This window comes from Glossina fuscipes, unplaced genomic scaffold, assembly GCF_014805625.2.
Source record: "Glossina fuscipes isolate IAEA_lab_2018 unplaced genomic scaffold, Yale_Gfus_2 237, whole genome shotgun sequence".
Lineage (NCBI taxonomy): Eukaryota > Metazoa > Arthropoda > Insecta > Diptera > Glossinidae > Glossina > Glossina fuscipes.
Window position 1 is genome coordinate 33,743 of NW_023998580.1, and position 11,911 is coordinate 45,653.

The following is an 11,911-nucleotide window of genomic DNA, read 5'->3' on the forward strand; positions in this document are numbered from 1 at the left end:
CAAAAGCATAATCAGTGTGACGTCTTAACTATGATCTCATTGCGTCGTTGCTACCAGAAGCGCGCTGAATCAAATTGTCAGCTGAATTATTCAAACAGAATTCTATTACAATCTAGAGCATACTTCGTTTCTACAAATTATAATTAATTTACTGATAGAAAACTATAAATACCGCGGTCTAGTCTTGAAATATTATTAGTTGAGATATTGTTTTTAAAATTGTTGAAGCGGGAAGCCAAGACAAAGTTAAAGTATAAGTGAAACTAGAATAAATTAAAATGAGTGCCAAGTGAATACAAAATAATCAATCAAGGATCAAATGTAAGTTTTATGAAATGAAATTTTTACAAAAACCTGGGCTGACATAAAAATCTGTTGACGTTTGGAATCAAATAACAAAAAATCGAAATTATTTCAAAAGAAATGATGAGGTCACTAAGAACGGTATAAAAAGGATAATTTTCGATAAATCTTATGAAAATACATGAAAGCAGAAAAATTGGTTTAAAAAAGAGCAGATTTGCCAATCAGTTCTTAAGCATAAAATAAATAGTTACATGATTCTTTAATATTTTTTAATGGTTAAGAAGACATTAAAAAATATAAGAAAATAGATACAGATATATAAATATAAAAAATAAAAGTTACGACAGAAAATTAAAAATCGGCACATTTATCTTGGATTCATTTTCCTGGATATATCTCGGCAATAGATATGCCTCATAATAATAACATTACATAGAAAAGGATGTAAGTTGGGGTTTGATATTCTTCAACATCAGCTTTATTTCGAATAGTAATAAATTCAAATCTTTTAAGTTGTCTGGAGCAAAACTTGCAAAGAAGGAATTGAGGATCGTGGATACTTTTTAATCCCTTTTTGGGAAAACAACCAGCATTTTATTTGATTTTACCGAATTTAGTTTTTAACAAGCGCAAAGTGTTAGACGGAGAAAAAGCTCCTTCTGTTTTAAGTAGTTTCAATAAAGGATGCCCTGCATTATTTCTCATTCTCTCTTTCTTCTGTCTGTCGTGAGCATCATCTAAAGAAAGATGAAGAAGATTGATTGCACAACAGAAATGTAATCGAAATATAGTGAGATTCAAATGCTTTTAAGAAATGAAAGATAAGAGAAATACCTCTTTCTGCCTAAAATAAAAAGAACCAAATTATTATCACAAAAAGCATACTGAACTTTTAACATTAGATAATCACTATAAGTATAATTAATATTCCAATGTATTATCTCACACTTCTATGTTTTCTTTATGAAATATTAAAAACGGCAACGACAGTATAGGACAAGAAAAGTAGTGCGGAGAAATGGAATAATGAAATTGAGCCAAATAGCGCCCACTCCGCTACGAAAGCAGAAATGTAAAATAAAACTGCTACGGCCACAATTACTGCGATAACGACGTAGTGACAATCGTTAAGAGTGGAAATCACAAACCTGGGTAAGATGGACTCAAGCAAAAAATGCAAACGAATTCGCAACGCTGCACCATCATTACCATCACCAATAACACTTGCCCACTCAAACCTAACCATAACGCGCAACTGCGATTAAGGTGCTGGAAATCATTCAACTGCACAGTAAAATAAATATATAAAAATTCCATTTGCTTTGTGGCGAACGTTGAATACCTTTCTCCTCGAAAATTGTAGATCTTCATTGTTAATTGTGACACCTTTACTAGACTATGGACTGTCGGCTTCCATGTCACTGCTGTTGTCAAATTTTTGATTCAAACTTCATGAGTGAAGATTATATATTTCTTCTATGGGTTTCCAATCTCATTTTTTATGAACTAAACAGCTAGATAACCTATTTTAGGGCAACGCATTGTTTTTTGGAATACAACGTGTTATGTCATATTTCGTTGTCTATGGCAGAATATGCTTTACAGCCATTATTATTATTATTATTTTAATTTTAGACTAATGAATTGAATTCTTAGACTAAAAAAAGAGACATTGAGCACTAGCAACACAGGCTATAGGCCCATTAAGTTTATGGGCCCGATCATCAAATAAACTTATAGAGAGGAAAAGTAGAAAAACAATGTATACGCCTAGAGTTCGCCCACTTTTAATTTAAATAATCCTTAATTTACGTCTTGAATGTAAGTTTTCTAAGTTTAGCATGGGTTTTTCACAGCGAATTTATCCTCAGTTGCCAGAATCAGTTATTTAAATTTTCCTAATTTTGTATTTCGTTACAGATTGTTGTTTGATCTATTTTTCTTTTCCTATATAATTTAAAACTTTACCTCCATCATGCATTTAAAATTTGCAACATTATTTTCATTATTAATTATACTGTGCATCGTGATTGAAACTAATAGTGCCACTGGAGAATTAAGACAAAATTCTAAGAAGAATGTTGACGATGATAAAAATGGGACCAGAGGCAGTGGAAAATCTTTAAAGAAAACAAAAAAAACAACAAATCGCAAAGGTTTAGAAGAACTGCCGCAAAATGAAGAGCCTAAGCGAAGCATTGGTGAACTGGCCGGCTTAGACGATTTGGACAGTTATGATTATAGTAACTATGATGAAGGTGAGCGCCAAAAATTGTTGGGAATATTATCCATCATATACGACTTAGGCATTTTGTTACTTAGAATAATTTACTGTTTAATTGCGTGGAAATATTTTTGATGATTTCCGAAAGGTATACTCAGTTCCATATGTTCGCGTCTTTCTAAAAAATTTTAAGTGTTAAGCTGAAATTGCTAATCAAATTTGCAAAAGTTTGCACTTACAACAAAACAGTAGGTTGTTATGTTACCAAAAAACACGTACATTTATATGAGTTTATAGTAAAATTACGTCCATAAAACAAGAAGTATTTTACGCAAGGATTAAAAAAGTTGTCGAAAAACTTCAGATATATATATCTGGAAATCACTCTTCCTCAACAAATTTTATTAAGCGGTCTTCTATTTCCAACAGTTTCTTTAAGACAAATTTTTAATGCTAATTTAAAAGAAATTTTAAGAAAAAGAAACAACACCTTGTTTATTATATAATTTATGAGATCTGTTCAGGCTTTTCAAAACTTATGCATCTGCAATTGCCAAAATGCTTGTGCGTAATATAAGCAAAGTGGGTTATGTATTTGCGCATACAGACCCATAACAACACACGCACGTATAAGCACCTAAGTAAAGAAATGTGTGATTATTAATATGTAAACACGTTTATCAAGCAGCTGTTAGTACTTGACTCACTAACCTTAATGGTTTTCGCATTAATATCGTTTACATTAACAGAGGCAACAGTTTGTTGCTGCTGGAAATCCAAACTTATATTTATGATACATCATTATTATAAATGCTATTTTAGAGCATTGGTTGTTCACTATAAGCTTGACCATCAATAGATGGAAACAAAGGAAAAAGAATAAAATCGCAATTTTCAATTGATAAATATAAATGGCGCTATCATCGGCAGCAGCAACAACAATTCTGTGCAGTATGCTGTTGTCAATTGACACGCATTACATTGCATTGCTATGTAAAATATTAAATATTGCGTGAATTTTATAGGCACGGCGAGTATCAAGTGCGCTTTTTTATCTAAATATCTCATTGCCTATTCATATGCCTGCCTTTATATTTCTTTAGCATAACTAGCAATTGAGAAGAATAGCTACGACCTAGTAATAGATTTGCGTTTGTTAGTGACACAAAAATATTTTGATTTATGTCTATGTTAAATGGTTGTTATTGAAAGCCGAACTCATCTTTTTAATGAAATGAATGCGGCTGATGGCCGCTATTACGATGATTACAATCTTTATAATGAGTTTATTTTGATTTTTTTAGATTCCGATACTAATGTTGATGTTGATTCAGAAGGTAAATTAAAATGTTAATTTTAAACAATTGAATTAAATTCAATGCTTGCTTTTAATTCTTTCTTCCAGTTCAAGAAACTTCCGTCCCCCGCGCTCGAGCCGTGGATAACATCATAAGGCCGTTTTCTTGCCAATTTGAAGGTAATTGGTATCGCGAAAATGATGAATTTACTGCCGAACGTGGTAGTTGCTTGCATAACTGTGTTTGTGCTGAGGGTAAAGTGCTATGCCGTCCTTCTGCAAGTTGTAGTCTTGGACGAAGGGATTCTTTACAGTCCTCTGAGGAGAGGTCTACAATGCTTCCTTTGACAACATCAACTACTATTGCGACTACTACTCATCCCCTACCTCCACACAATCCATTTGAAGCACCTGCAATTGGTCCTCAAGGTGAACCTGGTTATCCCGGTTCTCAGGGACCGATGGGAGAACCTGGATTTCCTGGATCGCCTGGAACTCCTGGCATTCCCGGTTCTCCTGGTCGGCCTGGACCTACACCTGATATAAGCTTTTATCACCAGCAATTGGCAGCTGAATATGGTAATTCTGAAAAAGGCCCTGGTAATGATCCTTTATTTGGAGTAGCTCCTGTGCAATATGTGCAGACTTCAGCTGGTCACCCTGGTCCTCGAGGACCTCCAGGTGGTGTAGGTCCGTCAGGACCTCAAGGTTTTCAAGGTATCCGTGGTGAACCCGGCGAGTCAGGTCTTCAAGGGCCCCCCGGGCCCATGGGACCTAGGGGCTTACCCGGTTCTCCTGGTAAAGACGGATTGCCCGGTGAAGATGGCGAAGTTGGCGCTCCGGGTCTGGCTGGAACTCCGGGTCCCCGTGGTTTACCTGGCCTGCCTGGTCAACCTGGTCTAAAGGGACATCGCGGCTTGCCGGGCCTAGATGGTGCTAAGGGCGAGCAGGGAGCTCTTGGAGAGAAAGGGTCGACTGGTAGTATGGGTCCTGTTGGTCTTCCTGGTCCTATTGTAAATCTTTTGCATAGATTAGGATTTCATCTTTCTAATATGTGAAATTTTTCAGGGCCCTGCAGGTCCCCGGGGTGAACGTGGTCGTGAAGGTGCCGCTGGACCTTCTGGTATTCGCGGTTTAGATGGTAACCCTGGTTCTCCTGGTCAGCCCGGTTCTGTAGGAAAGCCAGGCCCACCCGGTTTTCCTGGTATACCTGGTGCTAAGGGTGACGCAGGCCCTTTAGGCTCTAAAGGTGAGCCAGGAATTCAGGGTCCGCGTGGTGAAGCAGGCCGGCCGGGTGCTGCTGGTGAACCGGGCCTTTCCGGTCCAACAGGAAAAGATGGTTTTTCAGGTGAAAAAGGTGCCACGGGGGCTATGGGACTAATGGGTCCTCAAGGCTTTCCTGGTGCTAGAGGGCCAGATGGTTTAACTGGCAGCCCTGGTGAGCCTGGTATAAAAGGTGTTCCTGGCCAACCAGGCGAAAAGGGTTATAAAGGTAATAATTTCTTCTTATATGTATATTCTCCCTAATGTTTAAATGTACTTTTAGGGGATATGGGCATAAAGGGTGAGACCGGGCTGGCGGGCCCTCGCGGCTTACCTGGTACAGTAGGGCCTGAAGGCAAGCGTGGAAAACGTGGAATACGCGGTCCTACAGGTCCCGGTGGTCCCCATGGTGAACGTGGACCTCACGGTCTGCCCGGGTTGCCGGGTCCTGACGGACCAGTTGGCCCAAAAGGCATTGCAGGCGACAGAGGTATACAGGGTCCGATTGGAGATAAAGGTGGCCCAGGGGATGCGGGACCTACCGGAATTCCTGGATTGCAAGGCTTGCGTGGTTTACCCGGTCGCATTGGACCTGTGGGTCGGCAAGGGCCGCCTGGTGAACGTGGTATACCTGGAGCGGACGGAAAACTTGGTGACCAAGGACATCCGGGACTTCAGGGTTTACCAGGACCCATGGGTTTACCAGGTGACAAAGGTTTTCCCGGAGACCCAGGAAAAACTGGCGAACCTGGTGTTGTTGGAAGTACTGGACCTCGCGGTGACAATGGCAAAGATGGGCTTCCTGGTACTCAAGGTGCGCCTGGTGTTCCTGGTCAAGACGGTGTTCGTGGTGAACCAGGGCCAATCGGACCTAGAGGTTTCCAAGGTTTGCCCGGCGTTGCGGGAACTGCAGGCGCATCGGGGAAAGACGGCAATCAAGGGCCGCCTGGCCCGCAGGGTTTGACAGGAGCTGCTGGTATCAGAGGCGAACGTGGATTCCCTGGTGAACGAGGTTCAGTCGGACAACCTGGACCCACTGGCGAAAGAGGTGAACTAGGTTTGCCTGGCAATGATGGACCGCCGGTAACTAAAATGGTTTTATCATATTGCAAAAATATTTTAAATTTCCGATACGGTCGAGAGTAATCGTCGTATGAAAACGAAATGAGCAAAAAGTTTTGTTTGAATACATTTTGTCTTCATATTAGTACGCATATTACTCTTTTCTTCTTCCTCCCGACAGGCCTAAAGTTTTATGCGAGAGATCGAAGTTGTGTAGATGATGAATGCGATAATGAGTTATATACTAGTTTATAAAAGTAGAACAACGGAATTAGTGATTTATTGGGCAATTCATTTTATTTATTTCTCAAATAGGGACCCACTGGAAAACCTGGTGAGAAAGGGCATTCGGGTTCACCGGGAATGATGGGCTTGCCTGGTCTTAAAGGTGTGCAAGGAATAATGGGCGAAAAAGGCGAGCGTGGTAATGTAGGACCAATTGGACCAGAAGGTCCACTTGGTCGGCCTGGTGACCGCGGTCTTCAAGGAAATATTGGACCTCCTGGGCCTCCTGGTGAAACAGGAGAAAGAGGAGATGCAGGGAATCCGGGACAACCCGGTGAACAGGGAGCTACTGGAACCACTGGAGAGAGGGGTGCATTAGGCCTCCCGGGTCCCATAGGTTTCCCGGGATCACCAGGATTGACAGGAATGCCTGGCCCAAAAGGCGATCGTGGCCTCATGGGTGTTAAAGGCGAACAAGGCAATCCAGGCATGCTAGGCCCACCCGGTGAACAAGGCTTACCGGGTCCTGTTGGACTGCTAGGACCGAAAGGTGCTAGGGGTGAAATAGGCCAAAGAGGGGAAGTTGGGCTAAGTGGATTGCCTGGCAGACCGGGCGATGTGGGTTCTCCGGTAAGTACGAACATAAAAGAAAAATTTGAAAAGTGATTGGTAATGGTAAACATTGTTTCCCAAACGGTGCCTTTTAATAATTTTATTACTTATATCCCTTAACCTTAAGGGTCAACCAGGAAGTCAAGGATTACCAGGTATTGCTGGTCTACCAGGATTAAAAGGTAATCCTGGAGAGCTCGGACGGTCAGGTTTGCCAGGGAGTCCGGGCTTGCAAGGGCCTCAAGGCTTGGAAGGTCAAAAAGGAGAAACAGGTAGTGATGGTCCTCAAGGAGCCATCGGGCATCCTGGACTGCCAGGGCCAGCGGGAGAAAGAGGAATTCCAGGCTTGCCAGGACATCCAGGATCGGCAGGTCCGCGGGGAATGAGAGGACCACCAGGTGAAATCGGTCAACAAGGCAAGCAAGGCAAAGAAGGATCGCCAGGGTCGCAAGGGTTAGTCGGACAAACAGGTCCACCAGGACCAATGGGAGAACAAGGCCCGGAAGGACCTTCTGGAAAGATGGGGCCTCCAGGTATGGCCGGTAGACTTGGGGACAAAGGGCCTCCAGGTCAACCCGGACCACAAGGTCATGTGGGTAGTCCAGGTATCCCAGGACCGCCGGGCCCTATTGGCGCTGCTGGTCCCCAAGGAGAACGCGGCTCTAAAGGGGAAACCGGTTTACCAGGTATGGAGGGAGCAATTGGATTAAGAGGGAAATCTGGTCCCCCCGGTTCTGAAGGTTCTAAAGGAGAACCTGGAGAAGTTGGTCCCAAAGGAACGAAAGGACATCGTGGTCTCATAGGTCTACAAGGCATTTCAGGCACGCCAGGATTAAAGGGAGACGTAGGTCCTACAGGAGCTCCTGGCTTTCCTGGAAAACCTGGTGAGATTGGAGAACGAGGTCCCCAAGGAAGGGATGGTAACACAGGTCCGCCTGGACCACCTGGCCAACCAGGGGTAAGGGGTTTCCCCGGAAGTGATGGTAAGCCCGGCGCTGTGGGATTGATAGGTCCGCCAGGGCCTCCGGGCCCACCGGGCGAGACATTAGGTTATGATGTCGCAGCTTTAACAGCTTTGCTCAATCAAGGTAGCCACATTAAAGGAGTAGACATTTTAGACGATCAGCCTTTAAACCAATTAACTGAAGGGTTAACAGATGAAGAAAAACATTCTTTAGTTATGAAAGCTTTTGAACATGTCAAAGCTTCATTCGAGAGAATACGGCGACCTAACGGTCAACAAAGCTCTCCAGCTAAAACCTGCAGGGATTTATTTGCTGCCTATCCAGAATATCAGACAGGTGAATATTGGATAGATCCTAATGAAGGTGATCCAAGGGATGCAATACTGGTTCATTGTGAACGTGAAAAAAAGGCTACTTGCATAGTGCCACAACCAAGAGAAACCCAGGTACTAAATTACAATGGTGGAAACAAAGAGGTATGGCTAGGAGAAATCGCGGGGGGGATGAAAGTTAACTATAAAGCTGACGCCCATCAATTGGGATTCCTGCAATTAATGTCTGCTAAGGCTTCGCAGCAAATTATTTTCCATTGTAAGAAGACTGTAGCTTATGGGGATGATAAATATAATTCTTCCAGGTAATTTGAAAAGCGGATTTAAACTAAAAATTTGAAAGGATTCAAACTTGTATTTGTTTTGCAGCAATGGACTGAAGTTATTGTCCTGGAATGATTCTGAGCTTTCGCCGCACGGACCACAACGTTTGCGTTATGTTGCGGAAATTGACGATTGCAGTGTAAGCTAATAATAGAAAGGAAAGGAAATAGATATCTTTAGAACTTTTTTTTGTATAATATAACAGAAACCCTCCAACAATTGGGCTAAAACAATAATAACTTACACAACTGATAAGTCACAACGTCTGCCTATAGTCGACTTAGCTATTGGAGATGTAGGAGAAAATCTACAACAATTTCGCATTCAATTTGGATCGGCCTGTTTTTACTAGAAATAATGGTTTTTTAGCATTAGTCGTTTTTCACTTTCTTGTTTCGAAAGTAATTGACAAACTTTAACTTGAAAGAATTTTATACATGCATAAATTTTCTCCTAAATTGTACCTTCCCTTTTTTTTTAAAAAAAGGCAATTTATCTGCTAAGTACTTATGAATTTAAAGTATAACTTAAGAAAAAACATAAAATGCTTGTAAGTTTCTACTTTTAAGACTAAAAATGGTATACAGAGTTAACGTATCTTTAAAATTGATTTTGTACGTAGTATTAAAAGCAAAATTCTATATGTAGTTGCATTGAGTTAATTTAAATTGTTAGTACAGAATTTACACTTAACGAAGTAAATGTTTTGACAAACGGCCATGAATTTCAAAGGAATCTCATTTGCATCGTTTGTTGGATTGTCTATCATTTTTTTTTTCTTAGTACGATAATAGTTGCCGAAGTATAATACTTGATAAAAAAACAAAAAAATTTTGGAAAAATATTTTTATTTCACAACATAATTTGCTTTCAGCAGTATTGGTGGCAATATTCAATTGCTCCACAAAACTTTTATAGCCAGAATAGGCGAGCATTTTAATATTGCGATCACTCGTAGGTACCACATTTCCGTTATTAATAAATCTTCTACCATTAAAGCGTTTTTTTAGCTTAACGATCAAAGGGAAATCATTGGACGGAGTGAAAAAGGTCCGCGAGTAAAAAACTCTTTGCTGACTTGCTTAACGTGTTCGATTTAGCTAAGTCTTGTAGGGTATAATTATATTTTGGAAATAATTCATCTTTATTTAATGTACACACGTATTTTATGCAATTTACCATATCATATGGGTTATTGCTCAAAGTGCGTTAACTGTTTACTTTTCACATATGTATGCTCTGACAATGCATTTCATACGTATGCACTGTAATTGTTTGAATATAATACTGCGCAGCAGATTATGATAACATACAAACCATACATAAATATATGCCTAAAATATTGAAAGCTCGACCTTCATAACTTCGACAAACTGGATTGTTTTTTATTCTTCCGGTTATTATAATTTAAAAAATTCTAATAATTAGTTTGAGCTAAGTCCGATGGTAGATCAGGACTCCAATTATACATCTTTTAGTTAACCAACTCTGATTTGGAAGACGTACCTCGAGAACTATTTGGTTGAGAGCTAGGTATGATTTCCTCCATTCGAAATTTATTTCGAAAATATAATGGGGAAATATGGGGCAAATTTGATGTTTTTTTGTTTGCAATGATACAAATATTAACAAAATCATACAAACGTAAATAAAACAAAAGTCATCTAAAATTGTTAGTAAATGAAATGAAGTGAAACAATGCCATATAATTCAGATGGTTTAATATTTTCACTTCTTAGAAAAGTTTTGAATTATGAACTTGAATTTTGAATTTTATTTTATTTTTATTTAATGTTATACATTTATGTAATATATTGATGCAATGAATGAATAATTGAATGAATGAATGCATGAATTACTTCTAAGAAATGTTTCAATGGTTAATGTTTTAAAATGAATCGCAAACAAGTCCTAGATTTAGTCTTTATATTATTCATTTCAATACAATTCAATGTGAAAGTGAAAAAGATATGTCAGTTTTTATTTCCCTACTTTTTCGCATTAAATGGGGGATATCTAGTGGCGCGTCGACATCGTCGACAAAATAAATTGCTTTGATGAAGGAAATCGAAATTTTATTGGCATCATTTTCATATGGTTGGAAACCTTACGTATTTATATGTGTATAAACAAAAACATTGCTTTAGTTCATGAAACAATTTACATTTTTTACGGACTTACGAAAATATGATAGGTCTGGTGTTCCGTCTGTGCATACAACTGTATATGTTTGGCAAGATGAACAAAGCGATAGAATTTATAGTTACAGCGTAATAACATACCACTCTAACGAAATCATGTCGTGGTTGCATCATCGTATGCCCGCTATATTGGAAACTGAACAACAGATAACGGTAATCTAAGTTTAAAACAAATCTATATACGATTGCATATATTGAAGTGAATACAAGAAGAAAATTCTGCTTACCTCCTTCCTTAGATTTTTAAAATATCTCGAAGCTTTAGCTGCCTCGCGCCAACCAGTGTGTGCGCTCGAAAAATACCGGTTAGCGAATTTAGTTAATTACGCTCGCAATAAGAGCAATTTGTGTAGCAAGCGCTGCAATACAATCTGAGAAGCCGACTATGGACAAGCCTAAGCCTTCAGTTGCCTCTAAGGCTTGCGTAGATGATGAAGATGATGCTAAAAACCGTAACCTTGTAAGCACCACTGACGAGAGTGAGTCTAAGCTTATCTTTGCCTTTGCAGCTTAAGGAACGCTCTTTGTTTTGAGTAGGCTTACGAACAAGTGGTTTCATTCTTCGCATCCGATCACTTCAATAAATATAAGGTCATGATGGTTGGAAGGAACTTTGCAACTCTGTGCAACAAGAGGGAATTTTTTTTAATAAACGATGTAAAATCAAAATACAGTAACGGCATTTAGCCGTTTTAGCGAAAATTCAAGTCAATGCAGTTCAATTAGTTTCAACAAAGCCATTTTGTAGGTACGTAAAGAAGTTGTAAGAAGTGTGTAATTGTGAACTAAAATTTAAAAAAAAGGATTAAAAGGGTTAAAAATTACAAGACAAAATTTGTGATATATTTACATAAAATTAAAACAAAAAAAAACAAAAAATTATAAAGTTACATATTTTATTGTATTTGACAGTAAAAGTTTAATAAGTTAAACAAGAAAAGAGTAACCTCAAGGAAAATGAGAGCATTATTTATTGTATTAAAACGAATATTACAATTATAGTTTTTACTACAACAGCATGTCTCAAGAACAAGAAAAAGCACAACAAAAAGCTAGTTACCACCAAAAACACCAAATTTCTTATAGAATCACTCCTTGGC

General features: G+C 39.2%; 1 protein-coding gene across 1 annotated transcript; it reads left to right on the forward strand.

Moving 5' to 3' along the window:
• Positions 1-240: 240 nt before the first annotated feature.
• On the forward strand, positions 241-10,166 carry LOC119642608 (collagen alpha-1(I) chain-like). The gene is made up of 9 exons (XM_038041799.1): positions 241-2,564; positions 3,835-3,867; positions 3,936-4,840; positions 4,896-5,319; positions 5,374-6,173; positions 6,468-7,007; positions 7,117-8,591; positions 8,656-8,749; positions 8,816-10,166. The coding sequence occupies exons 1-9, from the start codon at positions 2,282-2,284 to the stop codon at positions 8,960-8,962; spliced, it is 4,701 nt and encodes a 1,566-aa protein (XP_037897727.1). The 5' UTR covers positions 241-2,281; the 3' UTR covers positions 8,963-10,166.
• The last annotated feature ends 1,745 nt before the right edge of the window (positions 10,167-11,911 follow it).

Excerpts from the sequence above, each read along its gene's own strand:
- LOC119642608 (XM_038041799.1), top strand. The coding sequence starts at position 2,282 with ATGCATTTAAAATTTGCAACATTATTTTCATTATTAATTATACTGTGC. Across the intron at positions 7,008-7,116 it reads CGGGCGATGTGGGTTCTCCG|GGTCAACCAGGAAGTCAAGG; the intron begins GTAAGTACGAAC and ends CTTAACCTTAAG. Across the intron at positions 8,750-8,815 it reads CGGAAATTGACGATTGCAGT|AAACCCTCCAACAATTGGGC; the intron begins GTAAGCTAATAA and ends ATAATATAACAG.